The sequence below is a fragment of the Micropterus salmoides genome, unplaced genomic scaffold, assembly GCF_014851395.1.
Source record: "Micropterus salmoides isolate LMB-PRFRI ecotype aquatic unplaced genomic scaffold, ASM1485139v1 Ms_hic_scaffold_5, whole genome shotgun sequence".
NCBI lineage: Eukaryota > Metazoa > Chordata > Actinopteri > Centrarchiformes > Centrarchidae > Micropterus > Micropterus salmoides.
The window spans coordinates 31,644,933-31,662,905 of record NW_024044237.1 but is presented as its reverse complement, the minus strand read 5'-3'; the positions used below and the strand labels follow the sequence as shown (position 1 = coordinate 31,662,905).

At 38.4% G+C, this 17,973-nt stretch overlaps 1 protein-coding gene across 1 annotated transcript; it reads left to right on the top strand.

The window, feature by feature from the left end:
* The first annotated feature begins 7,555 nt into the window (after window positions 1-7,555).
* hopx (HOP homeobox) lies at window positions 7,556-14,041 on the top strand. The gene is made up of 2 exons (XM_038700200.1): window positions 7,556-7,905; window positions 13,753-14,041. The coding sequence occupies exons 1-2, from the start codon at window positions 7,756-7,758 to the stop codon at window positions 13,828-13,830; spliced, it is 228 nt and encodes a 75-aa protein (XP_038556128.1). The 5' UTR covers window positions 7,556-7,755; the 3' UTR covers window positions 13,831-14,041.
* Window positions 14,042-17,973: the final 3,932 nt, after the last annotated feature.

Here is a 17,973-nt window from a genome sequence, read left to right as displayed (position 1 = left end):
CTTTCTTGTTCTTATGATATATAGTGCATCGTCACGTCTTTCTTGTTCTTATGAGATATATGGTGCATCGTCACGTCTTTCTTGTTCTTATGATATATAGCGCATCGTCACGTCTTGTTCTTATGATATATAGCGCATCGTCACGTCTTTCTTGTTCTTATGATATATAGCGCATCGTCACGTCTTGTTCTTATGATATATAGCGCATCGTCATGTCTTTCTTGTTCTTATGATGTATAGTGCATCGTCACGTCTTTCTTGTTCTTATGAGATATATAGCGCATCGTCACGTCTTTCTTGTTCTTATGATATATAGTGCATCGTCACGTCTTTCTTGTTCTTATGATATATATAGTGCATCGTCACGTCTTTCTTGTTCTTATGATATATAGTGCATCGTCACGTCTTTCTTGTTCTTATGATATATAGTGCATCGTCACGTCTTGTTCTTATGATATATAGTGCATCGTCACGTCTTTCTTGTTCTTATGATATATAGTGCATCGTCACGTCTTTCTTGTTCTTATGATATATAGTGCATCGTCACGTCTTTCTTGTTCTTATGATATATAGTGCATCATCACGTCTTGTTCTTATGATATATAGCGCATCGTCACGTCTTTCTTGTTCTTATGATATATAGCGCATCGTCACGTCTTGTTCTTATGATATATAGCGCATCGTCATGTCTTTCTTGTTCTTATGATATATAGCGCATCGTCACGTCTTTCTTGTTCTTATGATATATATAGCGCATCGTCACGTCTTTCTTGTTCTTATGATATATATAGCGCATCGTCACGTCTTTCTTGTTCTTATGATATATAGTGCATCGTCACGTCTTTCTTGTTCTTATGATATATAGTGCATCGTCATGTCTTTCTTGTTCTTATGATATATATAGCGCATCGTCACGTCTTTCTTGTTCTTATGATATATATAGTGCATCGTCTCGTCTTTCTTGTTCTTATGATATATATAGTGCATCGTCACGTCTTGTTCTTATGAGATATATAGTGCATCGTCACGTCTTTCTTGTTCTTATGATATATAGTGCATCGTCACGTCTTTCTTGTTCTTATGAGATATATAGTGCATCGTCACGTCTTTCTTGTTCTTATGATATATAGTGCATCGTCACGTCTTGTTCTTATGATATATAGTGCATCGTCACGTCTTTCTTGTTCTTATGATATATAGTGCATCGTCACGTCTTTCTTGTTCTTATGAGATATATAGTGCATCGTCACGTCTTTCTTGTTCTTATGATATATAGTGCATCGTCACCTCTTGTTCTTATGATATATATAGTGCATCGTCACGTCTTTCTTGTTATGATATATAGTGCATCGTCACGTCTTTGTTGTTCTTATGATATATAGTGCATCGTCACGTCTTTGTTGTTCTTATGATATATAGTGCATCGTCACGTCTTGTTCTTATGATATATAGCGCATCGTCACGTCTTGTTCTTATGATATATAGTGCATCGTCAGGTCTTGTTCTTATGATATATAGTGCATCGTCACGTCTTTCTTGTTCTTATGATATATAGTGCATCGTCACGTCTTTCTTGTTCTTATGATATATAGTGCATCGTCACGTCTTTCTTATTCTTATGAGATATATAGTGCATCGTCACGTCTTTCTTGTTCTTATGATATATAGTGCATCGTCACGTCTTTCTTGTTCTTATGATATATAGTGCATCGTCACGTCTTTCTTGTTCTTATGAGATATATAGTGCATCGTCACGTCTTTCTTGTTCTTATGATATATAGTGCATCGTCACGTCTTTCTTGTTCTTATGAGATATATGGTGCATCGTCACGTCTTTCTTGTTCTTATGATATATAGTGCATCGTCACGTCTTTGTTGTTCTTATGATATATAGTGCATCGTCACGTCTTGTTCTTATGATATATAGCGCATCGTCACGTCTTGTTCTTATGATATATAGTGCATCGTCACGTCTTTCTTGTTCTTATGATATATAGTGCATCGTCACGTCTTTGTTGTTCTTATGATATATAGTGCATCGTCACGTCTTTGTTGTTCTTATGATATATAGCGCATCGTCACGTCTTGTTCTTATGATATATAGTGCATCGTCACGTCTTTCTTGTTCTTATGATATATAGTGCATCGTCACGTCTTTCTTGTTCTTATGATATATAGTGCATCGTCACGTCTTTGTTGTTCTTATGATATATAGTGCATCGTCACGTCTTTGTTGTTCTTATGATATATAGCGCATCGTCACGTCTTGTTCTTATGATATATAGCGCATCGTCACCTCTTGTTCTTATGATATATAGCGCATTGTCACGTCTTGTTCTTATGATATATAGTGCATCGTCACGTCTTTCTTGTTCTTATGATATATAGTGCATCGTCACGTCTTGTTCTTATGATATATAGCGCATCGTCACGTCTTTCTTGTTCTTATGATATATAGTGCATCGTCAGGTCTTGTTCTTATGATATATAGTGCATTGTCACGTCTTTCTTGTTCTTATGATATATAGTGCATCATCACGTCTTGTTCTTATGATATATAGTGCATCGTCACGTCTTGTTCTTATGATATATAGTGCATCGTCACGTCTTTCTTGTTCTTATGATATATAGTGCATCGTCACGTCTTGTGAGTCTTCACACCTCTAATTTCTGCCCTTATGTCTTTGGCTGAGAAGACAGCAGTTCAGTGATTTACGTATTTCAGTTGTACAATCGTGCTTCATTTGATGTTTACATTAGTTTTGTTAGTTGTTAACAAGGTTCAGGAGTTTGGAAAAGTGGACAGTCACATCTTCATCTAAACATTTGCTAATTGTAGTCCGATATGGATCCCATCAGGCTCCTCTGTTTCTTTAATACTTGGGGGTTTACTTGGGGTCGTGTATACTAGGAAATAGGGGCACATTAAGAAAACTGGCTGGAAATAAAGGGTCGAGACCTGTGATATTTTTACTCTCATATCCATTGTGGAGTCACAGCCGCTCACTGTTATCATGGTGTTTCTCTTTTTTGGGCTGCTCCTTAGTCCTGTTATCACACACGTACAGTAGAAGGAAAACTAGCGACCTGTTCACTGTGTCAGCATTCTGTCGGATATCTGAAGATTCAGAGTTTGTGGATACGACACTGCCTTCAGTAGCTGGAGGACGGTGATGTACTGCTAAAATAAACTCCTCCTGTGTGATACAAGAACAAAGAATTCTCACTTTCTGTCAAAAAAAAATTAAAATGAATATGTACAGGAAGAAAGGAAATTCATCTGGGGGTGTGGCATAAAGTCACTGATAGTTATGAAACTTGATTCCATAGTTACAGTGACTTGGTTGAAATTTTTTATCTTTATTGGTTTATCACAGTTATTTATTAGCTTTTAATTGATCATTTAACTTGTTACTAATAAAGGATTCATATTAATAGATTCAATTTGACAGTTTTATTGGAAATGTAGTTTATTCTGTAAGTTATTACACGATTAGGTAGAATAAAGAAGTGATTACTCCCTGCAAAACAATACAGTTGAAAACAAGATTTTCTACAAATTGAAAAGGATAGATAAAAAGTAAATATTTCAAAAATATGCTAATGCCAACATGCCATCCTCATCATAAATTTGTTATATTCATTCATTAACTATATTTTTTAAACATAAGGATTTTCAGTTCATTTCTTTTCCATAAATTAAATTAAGGATCAATTATCTAACTATTTACTTCTTAATCATGCACATTCCTCATCACAATCATAGGCTGTCTCTTAACTTAAACAACTTTTGGATACTTTCAGGTAGCCACATGATTGCATTGTGAGCCACGCTGGAACTTAAATTAATATCAAAGAACAGAGGTTACATTTAATGAGTTTTGCAAGCAATAAAAGAGAGTGCTGTTCTATTCATTTACAAATCCAGGAGAAGAAAACGATCACGTTTACCATGTGAACTTTGGATCACCAAGATAGGGGTTACCTTTCTTATCAGCCAATCAGCTCCGACAGCAGCAGTGTTGTGTGTGGGATGTTTTCCGCTGTGTTCCACAGAACCTACAGTATATTATGTTTGTCTATCATAACTGTTATCAGCAGAATTACCACATGGTGTGTTGTTAAGGCAGGGATAACATTCAATGATTCATTCTGATTATAAAGGACAATTTTGACATGTCTGGCTAATGTGGGAAAATACGGACATGTGGTGGTTGGCCAAAGCGTCAGCTGATTATTTATTATCCTGTGTTGGTGAACGTCCAACATCTGGCACCTTCTTGCTGCTAAATTGTATTTATGTGTTGTTTTACTGGAAACCAAGCATAAAAATAAATATATTGCAGCTTTATAAGTTTGCACTTGTAACGCTTACAGTGCATTTTGTTTGGTCTAAACCTTTTAAACCTTGTGCAACTCAATTAAAAGAAATGGACTATTTTTGATTTATAGACCTTTTTGATAAAGTTGGGCATAAAGTTTTAACAGATTTAGGCTCCTCCAGTCTGCATGTCGAAGTGTCATTTGACTAATTAGTGCAAGTACAGACTATTTACACCATTTTAGTTCAGCCCCTGTCAAGCGTTGCATCTGGATTATTTTTATGCCAAGGCATTTGTTTTGATTATGACCACAGAGACCAAAAGTGAAATTTAGTCAAATTTATTGACACGTATAATCATATTCATTTTCTTTTGCATGGAACTTTTCATAGCAGCAGCCTTCATAGTTCTACAAAGTGTCCTGCGAGCAGAACAGTGGGTGGTAAAAGGTTAATTTAGATTCATGACAGTCCTGTCATCTTCATTAGTTTCCATTCCAGTTAGTTTGAAAACACACAAAAAAAATCTTCACACTTTATTTTGTTGTATTCAGCTTTTCATGCACGACAACCTCCTGGCTATCATATACCAACAATCGTCTCCTTATACCCATAAAACCAGGCATTTGGGGGATCATTTCCTTAAATTTGCTTATATTACTCCAATCAAAGTTAAGGAGACAAACCTTCTGGGGTGTAAAACATCTCCCAGCATGTTCAGTGTGCCTCAAAAAGACTGAGCTTATACTGTATGTCAAACACAGTAGATCCTTAACAATAGTGCAAATATAACTGCATAAAAGGATAAACAAACAACCTGAAGCCTGAATATGTTTTGACTAGCTTTAGCTTGCTGTCTGTATCACCGGTGAGATTTATGTATTGTTTCTTTTTATTTATTACCAAAATCCAGGCAGGAGGAAATCACCCAGCAAGCTTTGCTATTGCTTAAGTCAAGCTTTCAGTGACAGTACCAACATAATTATGATCAAAATCCCAAGATGACATCAGAAGGAACTGTATGTGCATGTTTTAAGGATATGGGATCATTTCAGGCCTGTGTTTACTGTTCCTACCACGTGAAATTCAACATGCTTGGTCAGGATGTTTGCTTTGCAGGAGACCCCAACAGTCTGCATCATGTCGGAGTCTTGTAAGTATTTAACCTCATTACAGTACAGCACAGTGAAGACTGCGTAATTCACATGGGAGAAAAGTATTTCAAGGGTGTGCGTATGTGAGTAGAGAGTGAGGAGTAGCCTATCTGGTCTTTGTAGTCGTGCTTGAACAGGTGCCTCCCATAATTTAGTGCTCTCTTCAGGTTAGTCAACATGTTCTCTAATGAGAGCGGATAAGACTTATGAACATAAACATAGAGGGATTAAGCTGGGAAAAAATGACTTTAATATTCCTGTTGGGACTGGCCAATGTGTGTTGTACTTAATAATGAAGTGATTTATTTATCCTATAACATTTCTTTATATTCCTTTACTTTGCTGTAGGAGCATATTTAAGCTTATTAAGAAGTATTACTATCATCCCTATAACTGTTATAATGCTTTTATGGGGACTTCAATGAAAAGTCTGGAAATACAATAGATTGTATAAAAGAAGTGGATGAAGCTTCATTGACTTCATCCATTCGTGACCATTTTGAAGCCACGAGTTTTGCATTTTGGCCCAATCTTGTTTTTTTTCAAACCATAAGTGGCTATATTTTAAATGAGAGGGTGGAGCTGGGAGGGCTATGCATTGATTGCTATGTCTGATAGATTTGTCTAGCCCACTTTATCGTCTATTTTACTCTAAATGGGACCATAATTTACAAAATGAACATCATGCTGAATTGAAGAAGATTGAGACCAAAAACTCATTAGGAAAGTGTTCAATAAGGTAATAATTCAAGTGAGAAGTACGATCATTTTGTTATAGACCTCTATACAATCTGACTTTTTTTTTTGCAACCTGTGGAGTCGCCCCCTGCTGGCTATTGGAAAGAATGCAGGTTTCAGCCACTTCCGCATTGGCTTCAGGTTCTCTTTGGGAAATACTATTGATGTGCGATACTACTTACCTCTTTTATGATCCGATACCAAGTAATACTCAGGCAGGTACTACCAATACCAATACTTTTAATTTATTTCATTTAGTAAAATACTCTAGTTCATAATCTAGTTTATCCTTTTATTTGAGAATCGATCCTGCAGCAGGAAATATATCTCTTAATCTACTAACATGTAGCGTCTTACCTGTTTAACCTGCACCAACTAACAGAAAAGTACATTTTGTGGTTATAGAGGGACTTAGTTAAACCCAAATGTCCAATCATAGCTTAGCACAAAAACACAGTCAGACGGCAGGTTCAACCAACTCATAAAGTTTATGTTAGCTTAATTAGTTAGCTAACTGCAGCTAATTAAATCTGCAAGTCTGTTTTTGTTTTAGCCGGGAAAATCAATGGTCGCCTGCTCGAAATGAGCAGCGTGCTTTAGTATGCCTGTAATCAAGGCCCAAGGTGTTTGTTTAAAAAACTAATTTCCACCATTGTGTCAAAATGGAAAGTAACATATCTCCACAGTCGTTTCTAAAGTCCTCTTTTTGTACAGGTTAAACAAACGGCTTTAGATGCATTGGTCTGCAGATTATTACTATTTTTAACTTTGGACAGTCGCCCCCTTGCTTCCAGTCTTTATGCTAATCACCCCCTGCTTGTAACGCTCTACAAGAACGCAAATAATCGTATTTCCCTAAATGTTAAACCACTTATAACCACATATATTAGACTTCAGTAACCTAGTAGCACTATTAGGCCTACACACTAATTTTAATTTTATTTTATCCACCAAGACTAAAATACTCTAACCCCACTAGAATTGGAACAATTCCAGCATTGGCGCCCCCCAGTGGCAGAATCAAAAATGAAACACTGGCAGAGGCATAATCATGATAAATAATAAACTAATATAAAAAACTAATAAAAACTAATAAAAACTTCTACCTATAACTTCAATTTTAGTGTTTTGCTTTTATTCCTGTTATGAAATACTGCTGCCCATTTATTTTTTACTTATCCAATAATACTGTGATAATACAGTTCATCAGTAGCTTTATTCCGTAATATTCCTTTAAGCGCTGAAATGTTTGGGGGAGTTGCTTTTAGGGGAGGGCTCTGCTGGTGGGCCTCATGACGTGCCTTTGTTGACAGTAGTAAAACCTCCACACACACACACACACACACACCCACTGCCTCCACCTCCTCACACACTCCCGCCGAGCTGCCAGTGAGCCGCCGCCGCTCCACGCTTCTCCATCTCCGTGTTCTCTGCGCACCGCGGTGCCTTGCACGTCCAGCTGTGCGCACATCTCCACCTCGGCTACGGAGCTCCAACTGTTTCAAACTCCGGACAGACTGGAGAGCAGGACGACATAGGAATATGGCTTCTAAAGCGATGGAGCGTCTGAATCTGTCGGAGGAACAGGTCAAACTGCTGGAGGAAAGTTTTAAAAAAGTCACCAAGCATCCGGATGGGACTACGCTCATGTTGATCGCTGCGGAGTGCGGACTGTCAGAGGAGGAAACACAAGTGAGTAGTAACCTAATATTTACTGTAGGCTATGTATGACCAGGAAGATCTGTGGAATTAAGTTTTTTCGGTTTATAGATTATTATGCTTAGATGTTTTAATTCTAGGGTGTTGCTTAGTGGTTGTCCTGAATAAATAGTAGGCTATGCAGCATTTCCAGAAATGATCATTGAACAGCCATGTCTGATGCTTAAAAGTAAGTTATAAATAAGCTAATTGTGATTTCCTATCAAATCACATTTATTTTTGGGGTAGTTTTTTTAAAATCTCTAGATTCTTCCTGAGGCCTTTAGGACCTTTGTAATACATTTTGTCTATGATATTTGTACAAGCTCATTTATTACATATTATACATGAAGTCTCCTGTCTGTCTGCCACCTCTGACCTTAATTGAGAAACACACTTAAAACAACAAATGACAAATTCCTTATTGACCAGGAAGGGTAAAAATAGCCTATTACTTAAGAAGGCTGTATTTCCATTTTCACTGCAGATTTGGGTGACATTAACTCGAACTATATGACTGAATAGTTTAATCTAAAGCAGTGCCTTATGTTTTATTAAATAAGATAATTGTGATTTCCTATCAAATCACATTTATTTTTAGGGTGGTTTAACCATTTTTTTTTTAAATCTCTAGATTCTTCCTGAGTCCTTTAGGACCTTTGTAATACATTTTGTCTATGATATTTGTACAATCTCATTTATTACATATTATACATGAAGTCTCCTGTCTGTCTGCCACCTCTGACCTTAATTGAGAAACACACTTAAAATAACAAATGACAAATTGACCAGGAAGGGTAAAAATAGCCTATTACTTAAGAAGGCTGTAGATGCAGCAGATTTGGGTGACATTAACTCGAACTATATGACTGAATAGTTTAATCTAAAGCAGTGCCTTATATTTTATTACTTTATTCTGTGAAGTAACTAGCAGAGGAGTACAGTGTTTCACTCTGAAATTTAGCGGAGCACAAGTGTAATGTTGGCAAAAATACTGGAGTGAAGTACAAAACTGTACTGAATTGCAGACCTTGAGTTAATAATTAGTTGTGATGCCATTAAGTCAGGTTTCCTAAGTGTCAGGTAGTTTACAAGTCATGAGGGTTGTCAGTGTCACTATCAGTTTCTCAGTCCAAGGCTTTCTGGGAAAGAATATATTCTGCAGGGGGATAATCATGATGTATAGCTACATGTGTATATTTGTCTGCAGGAAAAGCAAAACATAACTTAAAATCTGTGATGTCAGACTTGGAGCCACTCCGCTGAGAGTGAATGGAGCAGGTTTGTGGACAGCTCAGGTGATCCTGGACAATATTTCTGTTAAAACGTCACCATCTGATGAAATAATCCTCATCTGAGTGTAAACACTGACCACAAAGGCAGCAAGCGCCCCATTGATCATCACTGGAGCAGCTCCAGGTCGTTTGTCCTGGTGAAGTCACGTCAGAGTCGAGTTTCCTGCTGCTTTTTCAGCTCAGGGAACAACTGTTGTTCATCCTCACAAACAATGATTCATTTGTCCGGGGGTGATTTAAAGTTTAAAGAGGTGACTTAAAGGAAAGATCATCTGTCAGTCAAACAGTGAGGGAGGGACTGGAACATAATTTTAGTTGGTTTTAGTTTCTGTAGCTGGTGATGTCGTCGCTGTTGCTGATCATGTGTTTATGCTGTTTTCATATTTGGTTGGATATGTTGGATACCATACTAGGAGGGGGGAAAAACTGACAAAACATGTGGATGTGCAAGTGTTTTTTAAGCTCCAAATATGCAGCAGGAACTTTAATATACAGCTGAATCACCAGAAAACTATATTTATTTATATTTTCAAGCACAAAAGCCACACTTTCAAATGTGAGGGTGTGTTGCATTTCTCATATGTCCTGAGTTTCTTTAATAATTGGAGTGTTAGTCAGACAGTATTTTGTGGCAATTTACAGACTAAACTAATGGATTAATTGTCAACTTTTTTGCTAGATGAACAGTTAATGATGATAGATGATAGTTTTAAATTGGCAAACAGATTTAAATACATGTGAAAGTACATTCTTAACCTTGGGAACAGAACTTTGACAAAATAACTACTCAAGGTCCTCTCTTTTTCCAGAGCTTTCAACCACATGTTCATCCAGGTTTGTAGGAAAACAATGCTAATTTGTTTTTTTTTCTTTTAGGACATGGAGAATTCCAAGTCAGAGCTTATTAGGGCTGCAACTAGATGTTCGATCAATGCTAAGACAAGGAAAAGCAGCAACAATTTCCCACTTGAGAAGCTTGAACAATTTTTGCATTTTTCCCAAATGAACACATCATTATTCAAATCAGAAACAGCTAACGCTTAACTTCCACTCCAGCAGGAAAGTGCCTGACAGTGATTGTGAAGCCCATTGTTATAGGCATGAATTGAAGTGATTGCCAAATATGTTAAATGTTGCATTATTTCTTAGGTATTTAATCACCACCCCCCCTCTCCCACATGTAAACACTCCCACCACCCCTCTATCTGAGGAATGTCTTTGGCTTACTGTAAAGGCTGGGCAACTGTCACATCAGGAGCCAGATGTGAAGCTTCGGAGCGCCGATAACAACCAACATGGCGAAAGTGCACTGAAGTTCTGCAGGCTCCTCCAATACCATTCCTCTGATAGATAGATGGTTGTAAAAATCACTCTGAGAATTTCAGTCATCACCCATAACAAGTTTGTTTTTAACAGTAAACGGTAAATGTCTCATTTTGGAATAAAAACAGTCAGTTGGTATTGATCTTCAGGATTTGGCAGGCAAACAACAAGACTAGGCTATTTGTTTAGCTGTACTCACTGGGAGGTAAAGTCCTACAGTACATGCAAATTCTCAGTCATTTGAGTTGACGTAATATCAGGGTAATTTCATAAGCAAATTTCGGATCATGTTTGCGCTAGTGAGGCTGACAAACGGGTTAAGATTGGTAGAGAAACTCAGGTGGCATGGAACGTGTGTCCTTTTCAAAAGTAACGCTAACATTTCACCAATCCATTACTTGTGTGCGTCAGTCATGCATGACTCCAGAAACCAGTTCCTCTAGATTTCTCAGGACTGAAGTCACAACGGGCATAAAAAAGATCTGATCTTGATGTGCGAACGGGTAGATGAAGTATTTTGTAAGTGCAGGTGTAGCCTCACATCTTGTCTACGCTGGCTGTCTATCACAATGGGCCCTTGCTCATACCCCAAAACACAATCACTGTAGTTATGCATTTCAGAAGAAAATGGATATAGCCTAAAAATAAAAACTATGCAGCAGAGGCTGTTATGGTTATGGTTATTGTTATGGAATGCAAAGGAGCTGACACACACCTCCCAAATATAAATGACACGTCATCCAGACCTGCAGGTCAAACAAGCTGATTAGTTGATCCAACTCTGGTCGGGAGTCGGGTTCAAATCGCCCGTTATGTGTATCGTCGCTAGTGAATAGAGTAACCCTTTATAGGATAGGTTCAGATGTTTTTAAAACTGTCTTATTATGATACTCACATGCTTATATGTACATTGAAAAGGTTACCTGTATGTATGATAATTCCTGTCCATAACATCACCCCCCTCGAACATGACCACGCTGCGTAAGACTGGACAAGATCCGGTCCTCAGTCTGCAGCTAGTCGAGTCTTACTGCTGATGAAGTGTCCGCTGTCGTGTCATTACTAGAACAGCAGAGGTGTTTCAGTATTTGGCTCCAGAGAGGCTGTGAAAAATGTTTGTTAAACTAAAACTTCACTATGCTGCTTAATTCCTCTACCAGTGTTCGTGACTGTTTCCATTCATCGTATACAAAGGTGGGAGGAGCCAGGCCCCTCATCAATAGACCTCACTTCATTTCTAGCTGATGTGGCTTTCTTTTTCTTTCCTGGCACCCGTCCTGTTGAGCCTTTTGGATTTGTTAACAAAGATTTCATTGGAGAAGGTGTGGCTGAAGAAACACACCCCGGCTTCCACTCCCTATTTCACATTAACAGCATTTATAACGTGTTTCGGCCTCGGTGCTGCATGTTTGAGGGTCCTTTCAAAAGACCGTTTATTTATTTTCAGTGCTGCCGAGTCAATGACATAAAGGTAGAGTCAAAGTTAAAAGACCTTGTTATGTAAGCCAGTGCTAGGGGGGAAATGACAAAGGCATCTTTGTATGGGTCAGCAGGTTTATAAATCTCACCATTATTGTTCTGAAGTGACTAATGCTTTCACAAGACATTCAAAGACATTTTGAAAAACGATCATGAACAAAACAAAGTACAAACTCCCATTCATTCAAACCTGGAAGAGCAAATAGCATTTTTAAACTTTAGTTGATAAATATTTTAATGTTGAAAGACATTAAATATTTATCAAGATAGAAACTTTTTTTCCTTGTAGGAATGAGCAACACAAATGTGAAATCCCAGCGCACTGAATTGATTTAGTCTCTGCCTTTTTAATTGCAAACCCAGACGACTCCAATCTCATGTGCCTTCAGTACAAAATGTGGAAACCGTCCCTCCTGCCAGGTGCACGTCTCATACAGCCAGTCAGGGTCTTGTGTCTTGAAGGCCGCCGTCCTGAATCCCTCCCTTTCCCTTTGGCGATATCGAGATGATGTCAACACTGTTGTGAATCCCTTGACAACACAAATCGCAAAACAGCAATGCGCCGGGTCACGGGTGTGTGTCCAGGCACTCGGTGCAGTCATCATTTGGTCAGAGTTTATTAGTGGAGCGGTCAGAGTGCAAACAGCTTTTGCAGGGAACTGGGTGCCGAGAAATAGGCCCAGTCAGTGCCTGAATTCTGTTAAAACTGGCTAGAAACATTTGTCTGCTGTGGTTTCCCTGATACAGCTGAGCCCCAGGGTCACTGTTGTGTGAGTCAGTGACCACATTTACATGCACCAAGAAATGTGACTGTAATGTGATTGTGAAGATGAAAAAGTTAATCACTCTTTAAATCACTCTTTAATAGTTATAAACAAACCAACAGCTTCATACCAACAGCTGGTATGAAGATTTCTCCATGATTCTTTCATGATATTCATCTTCATCCTGAAATTGTTCATTTAACCATGAACTAAAAGTTTCTGTTCTAGATGCAAATACAAAACATGACTTGCAGCCATCCTGTTAATGTTTTTTGTAACATACTCTCATGCATGCTTTGAATGATATCCTACACAAGATGCAAATTTTATTGTCATACCCTATAAATAGCATAATGTTACATGCTAAGCATTAGCATGTTAACCTGCTAACTGTAGACACATTAATTATGCTAGTATGATAAAACGTGTTACTGTGAATTTGTTAACATGCTAAAGGAGGCATGCTAAAATGCTAAATGTCAGATCGTAAATGTCAGCGTATTAAATTCAAACATGCTAATATTAGAATGCTAAATGTTCGTGTGTCTTCAATTAAATACCCGTTTACAGGTAGCTCAAAACAATGTCCCAAGGTGGTTCACCAGAAGGAGAGGTACTTAGCCTCTAGTGTCTCTAGAAACATCTTCTCATCTCACTCTCACAAAGAAAACATGGCAGCTTTATACTCATCAGATGAAAATACACATTGTAGTAATATTAAGAACATAAAGTCTATTGCCAGGCTAGCGTCTAAGGCAGTAATACTCAAATTACCTCTAAACAAACCGTAATAGACACCAGCTGAAACAATTGAGTTCTTTAAGTGGCACATACACAGCAGTACTATAGTTTTTGCAATAGTCTTTCTTGAAAACTCACTATAACACAGCACTTTTAGGTTGCCCTTTTTGTTTCTTAATAAAAGTTTTAACACCTCACATTGATGCATTTGTCCTTGTTTTGTTGTTTGTTTCCTCCAGGCATGGTTCAAGCTACGTAACGCACAGTGGAGGCAGTCGGAGGGTCTTCCAGCTGAACTCGGATCGGTGTTGGACTGAAGAATCTCTGAAGCCTGAAGCTCTGTGCTGATCTTGTTTCTCCTGTACAAAGTGACCCTACCCTCCCTTCCTCATATGTTTCCTCTCCATCTCTCTTTTTGTATCCAAGAAGGTATATTAACTTACTGTACGGAATGTGAAGGTGTTTGTGTGTTGTTGCCTATATAACCGCCATGTTTACAGAAATAAACATATTGTTAAGTTAAAATGGCTTGAGTGTGTATTGAGGCTACTGGGGTTCATATTCACCGAGGAAGCAGAGTTATACAATGGTGGGGTGAAATTTCGAAAGGGTGGGGTGTTTGGGACAGTGTGCTTTTGTTTCAGGCTTTGTTTACATGTATGTCTGTCAGCAGGGAGCGGAGCTGGATGCTGAGCTGTTTACAGGACTATAAAAGATGCAAGGAAGCGCTGGGTTTATAATAGATGCTGCTGGAATCAGCTGCCACTATCCAGGAACTTCCAGGGACAGATCTGGACCATTTCCAGTAGTATAGAGTGGTGGGTGGGGGGCATGTGAACTGATGGCGCTGAATAGTAACATGGGCTGAACAACTGACAGGTGATGTCATTTCTTTGTTGCCGCTTCCCCTGTGACCGCGCTCTATAAAAAGCACATGATCTCATCAGCCAGTTAGAGCTTTGCCCGTTAATCGGAAGGTCGGCGGTTCAATCCCCGGCTCCTCCGGGCTGCATGTCGAAGTGTCCTTGGGCAAGATACTGAACACCGAATTGCCCCTGGCGGCTGTTCCACCAGTGTATGAATGTTAGTTTCTGTTTGAGCACTTAGGCTCAGTGTATGAATGTGTGTGACTGGTGAATGCGACGTAGTGTAATAACACTTTTGCATTTACAAAAAGATATTGTCATTTCTGTCAAGAAATGAATGTATCCTTCTAACAGTATCCAAAGCCTGAAATATCTTGTTCCGCTACACCATAGAGCTCCACTGTTGTCCAAAAACTATTAACAACATCAATGAGCCTCATTGTTACACTGAGTGTTTCTTTATTACCATGAACCACTGCAGTTTATTTTCATTCCAGCCCACATACACCATGTTGCTGCCCCAAATACTCACTCAAACAGTGGTTCCCAAACTTTTTGGTCCAAGGTACCCCCACAGCCCCTGTCAGTTGAACTCAAATACCCCTTCACCAGTTCCCACCTACCATGTACACTCATATAAACACTCATATAAAATCATATGATCATATAAAAGTGGAAATTGTTACAATTATTATTATCCAACACTTGTGCTAACTATTTCAAGCATTAATCCATTATTTTTAGCTACTGGTTTAAACTTCTGTGCTTGCTTGCTAACTAGTTTTCACACACTCATATATAATATAACAGGTTACAGTACTGTATGGTGGTGGCAACAACATAAGTACCCTTGATTGGGAATCACTGCACTACAGCACGAAATGTGGATTAATCCACTGCTGAAAATAGTCCCCAACAAAAGCACTATTACCTCCTGTTTGAGTCATACTTGTTAAAAACTACAGTGACTAGCTGGAATTAGTGAGCCTTTTCTAAAAATAAAGTTATGTCTTTGAAGAATTGCGTCTTCAGTAGGAACCAATGAGCTTGGGTCTGAGTGCCACAGAAAGAGAAAGAGGAGTCAGGTCAATGATCAGTACAATTTTCGTACACAAAGTGCTGTCCAGCTGCTGTCAGTGGACGTGTTGCTACTGTGTTTAGCATGCATAATGTGTTTTTATCAATTGCCGTTGGTAACAATGGCTAACCTGGCTAGTTGTGCAAGGTTTTCCGACTTGTAACACGGTCAACTCGGGCCTGACGTCATTCCCAGCTCCGACTTAACACATGGTTGGTTCTTGTCTTTGTTAGCAGGAGGTTTGAAAACGCAACAGTTGTCTGTAAAATCTGGTGCTAATGTAGGTCATGTGTTAAGGACAAAGTGTAAAAGATCAAATTAATTATTTGAAATTAAGGAAATTGTAATTTTCAGAAGAAATAAATGAGGCATGGTTGGGGGAAACTAGGTACAAAGGTCTGAGTTAGTTTGACCAAATTCGTCTGAATGAACTAATTAGGCAGAATCAACCGGATAAAGATATTTACAGGACGATTAAAGTAGATATTAGATATTTGTGCTGAAATCAGACAACCAGGCTCGAAATATGTGGAGCGAGAGAGTGAGATGGGCTACAGTTGCTCGGTTTACAGGACAGAAAAGAAATCCTGAACTCTCAGTGTGTGTGTGTGTGTGTGTGTGTGTGTGTGTTACGAGACTGGTGGGAGAAAGAGAGAGCGGATGAGGTTTCCTGCCAGAGAGCCTGGAGTGAAAACGCTCTGATTGTGGGAACGAGCTCGACAGAAACCAACACCAACCCAACAGGTAGTTCAACTGCTCATAAAACACATTGCTACTTTTTTACAGGATGTTGTGACAGTGTTTACGTTGGCATATGACCCACGCTCACATTCATAAAGTATGAACACATCAGCACTGATGTTTTTTCCTGAAACTGTGACTTTCATTTTAACAACCAAGACTCTGCAAAAAAGGATTTAGGTTTTGTCTATTTGCTTATGAGGACATGTGAATCCTCATACGTATAGAAATACAGACACACACACACACACACACACACACACACACACACACAGTGGTGTCTGTTTCCTGAGCCTGGGGGTGTTTTCCTCTGTTCAACTGAAAAGCCAGCGTATTTGTTTATAGTAAGAACACACTACACACGCACAGATGCTGAAGCCCCTACTGAAAACACACTTCTCATACCCTGCCTCTCTCCCACTGGCTCATGAATCATTTAATCTGTTTATTTCATGGGTGATATGACAGATTGTTATTGCCTCCTATAGTATTAAAATTATCGTGATATTGTACATCTGCTGCAGCTGACAGGATTATAGGCACCCATGACTTAACAACTTCTCGACAAGGGGATGTTTGGCTCTAGAAATGTGATGGTCTGCACTGTTTACACTGGCATTTCAAGACTTCTCTATTTTTAAAACATACAGTAGCAGTGCTCTTGTTGCTGCAGTGTATTTTATATATATTTCACCCTGACTGGCGGTTCAGAATATTTATAAACACTTTTGTCTTCCAACGTAGGTCACAAAAATGAGGATAGGAATAAATTACCGTATTTACCATGAGACAGGATTCATACCATGATATATTTAGTCTCTTTTATATCTCTGGCTGTGTTAGACCACTGTTGGCAATGTCGAAAATCAACGAGACAGACTGACTTATGGCAATAATGAATTAACTGGATCGTTGCATAAATGTGAAATGTGACATAACCTTGAATTTTTTGTTTTCAAAATCCCATCTCGCTATTTTAAGAACATTTGTTGTGTGTTCTAAGAACATTTTTTCAATTTAATTTCCGTACGTATAAAATAATATTTATTTAAGATTTTTATCTGTACCTCAACATGCACTTTGATTGCTGTGAGAATTTGAGATTTGACTTCTAAAATACTTTTTCTAAAATACTTGAAAAGCAAAATTGTGTGTATCAAGTGTCAAGTTTTGACCTGATAAACTAAATATGAGCAATTACAAGTGAGAAGGTAAAAGTTCAGAGGTCATGATGCCCTGGTGGTGCAACAAACGTTCTTGCTCTCCTGCCCTGATCATGTATGACAGAGAAAATGCCCTCGAGTCACTCCGGTGTAAGAGCCAATGAGAGTATGTGCAGAATTTAAATGGAGTCTGGTTTTGTCTGTTGCTAAGAGGACTCTGCAGAGCTGTGAGGAATCTGTCATTTTGAGCTGCCAGGCTCAGTTTGAATCTCTTTCTGCAATGTGACTTTTTGTTCTGCTTAATGCGACACTGATCTCATCATTTCATTACCTCTGTTTAACCACCAGGACATGATTTCATCTATTTTCATGAGTCTTCCTCTTTTAGTTTATTTTACTTTTAGTGTTTGTGCCTTTAACTGTGGAGTGATTTAACTGATTATCACCACTTTAACTCGAATTTTCAATGGTAGCTGCAACCACATGCCTCTAAAGGTTGGTCCTACAATGTCAAAAGCTTATTGTGCACAATACAGTTAAGATGATTAGTTGATCAAAGAAAAAATAATTTGAAAACAATCTTGATCAACTTAACAAATCATCAAAACATCA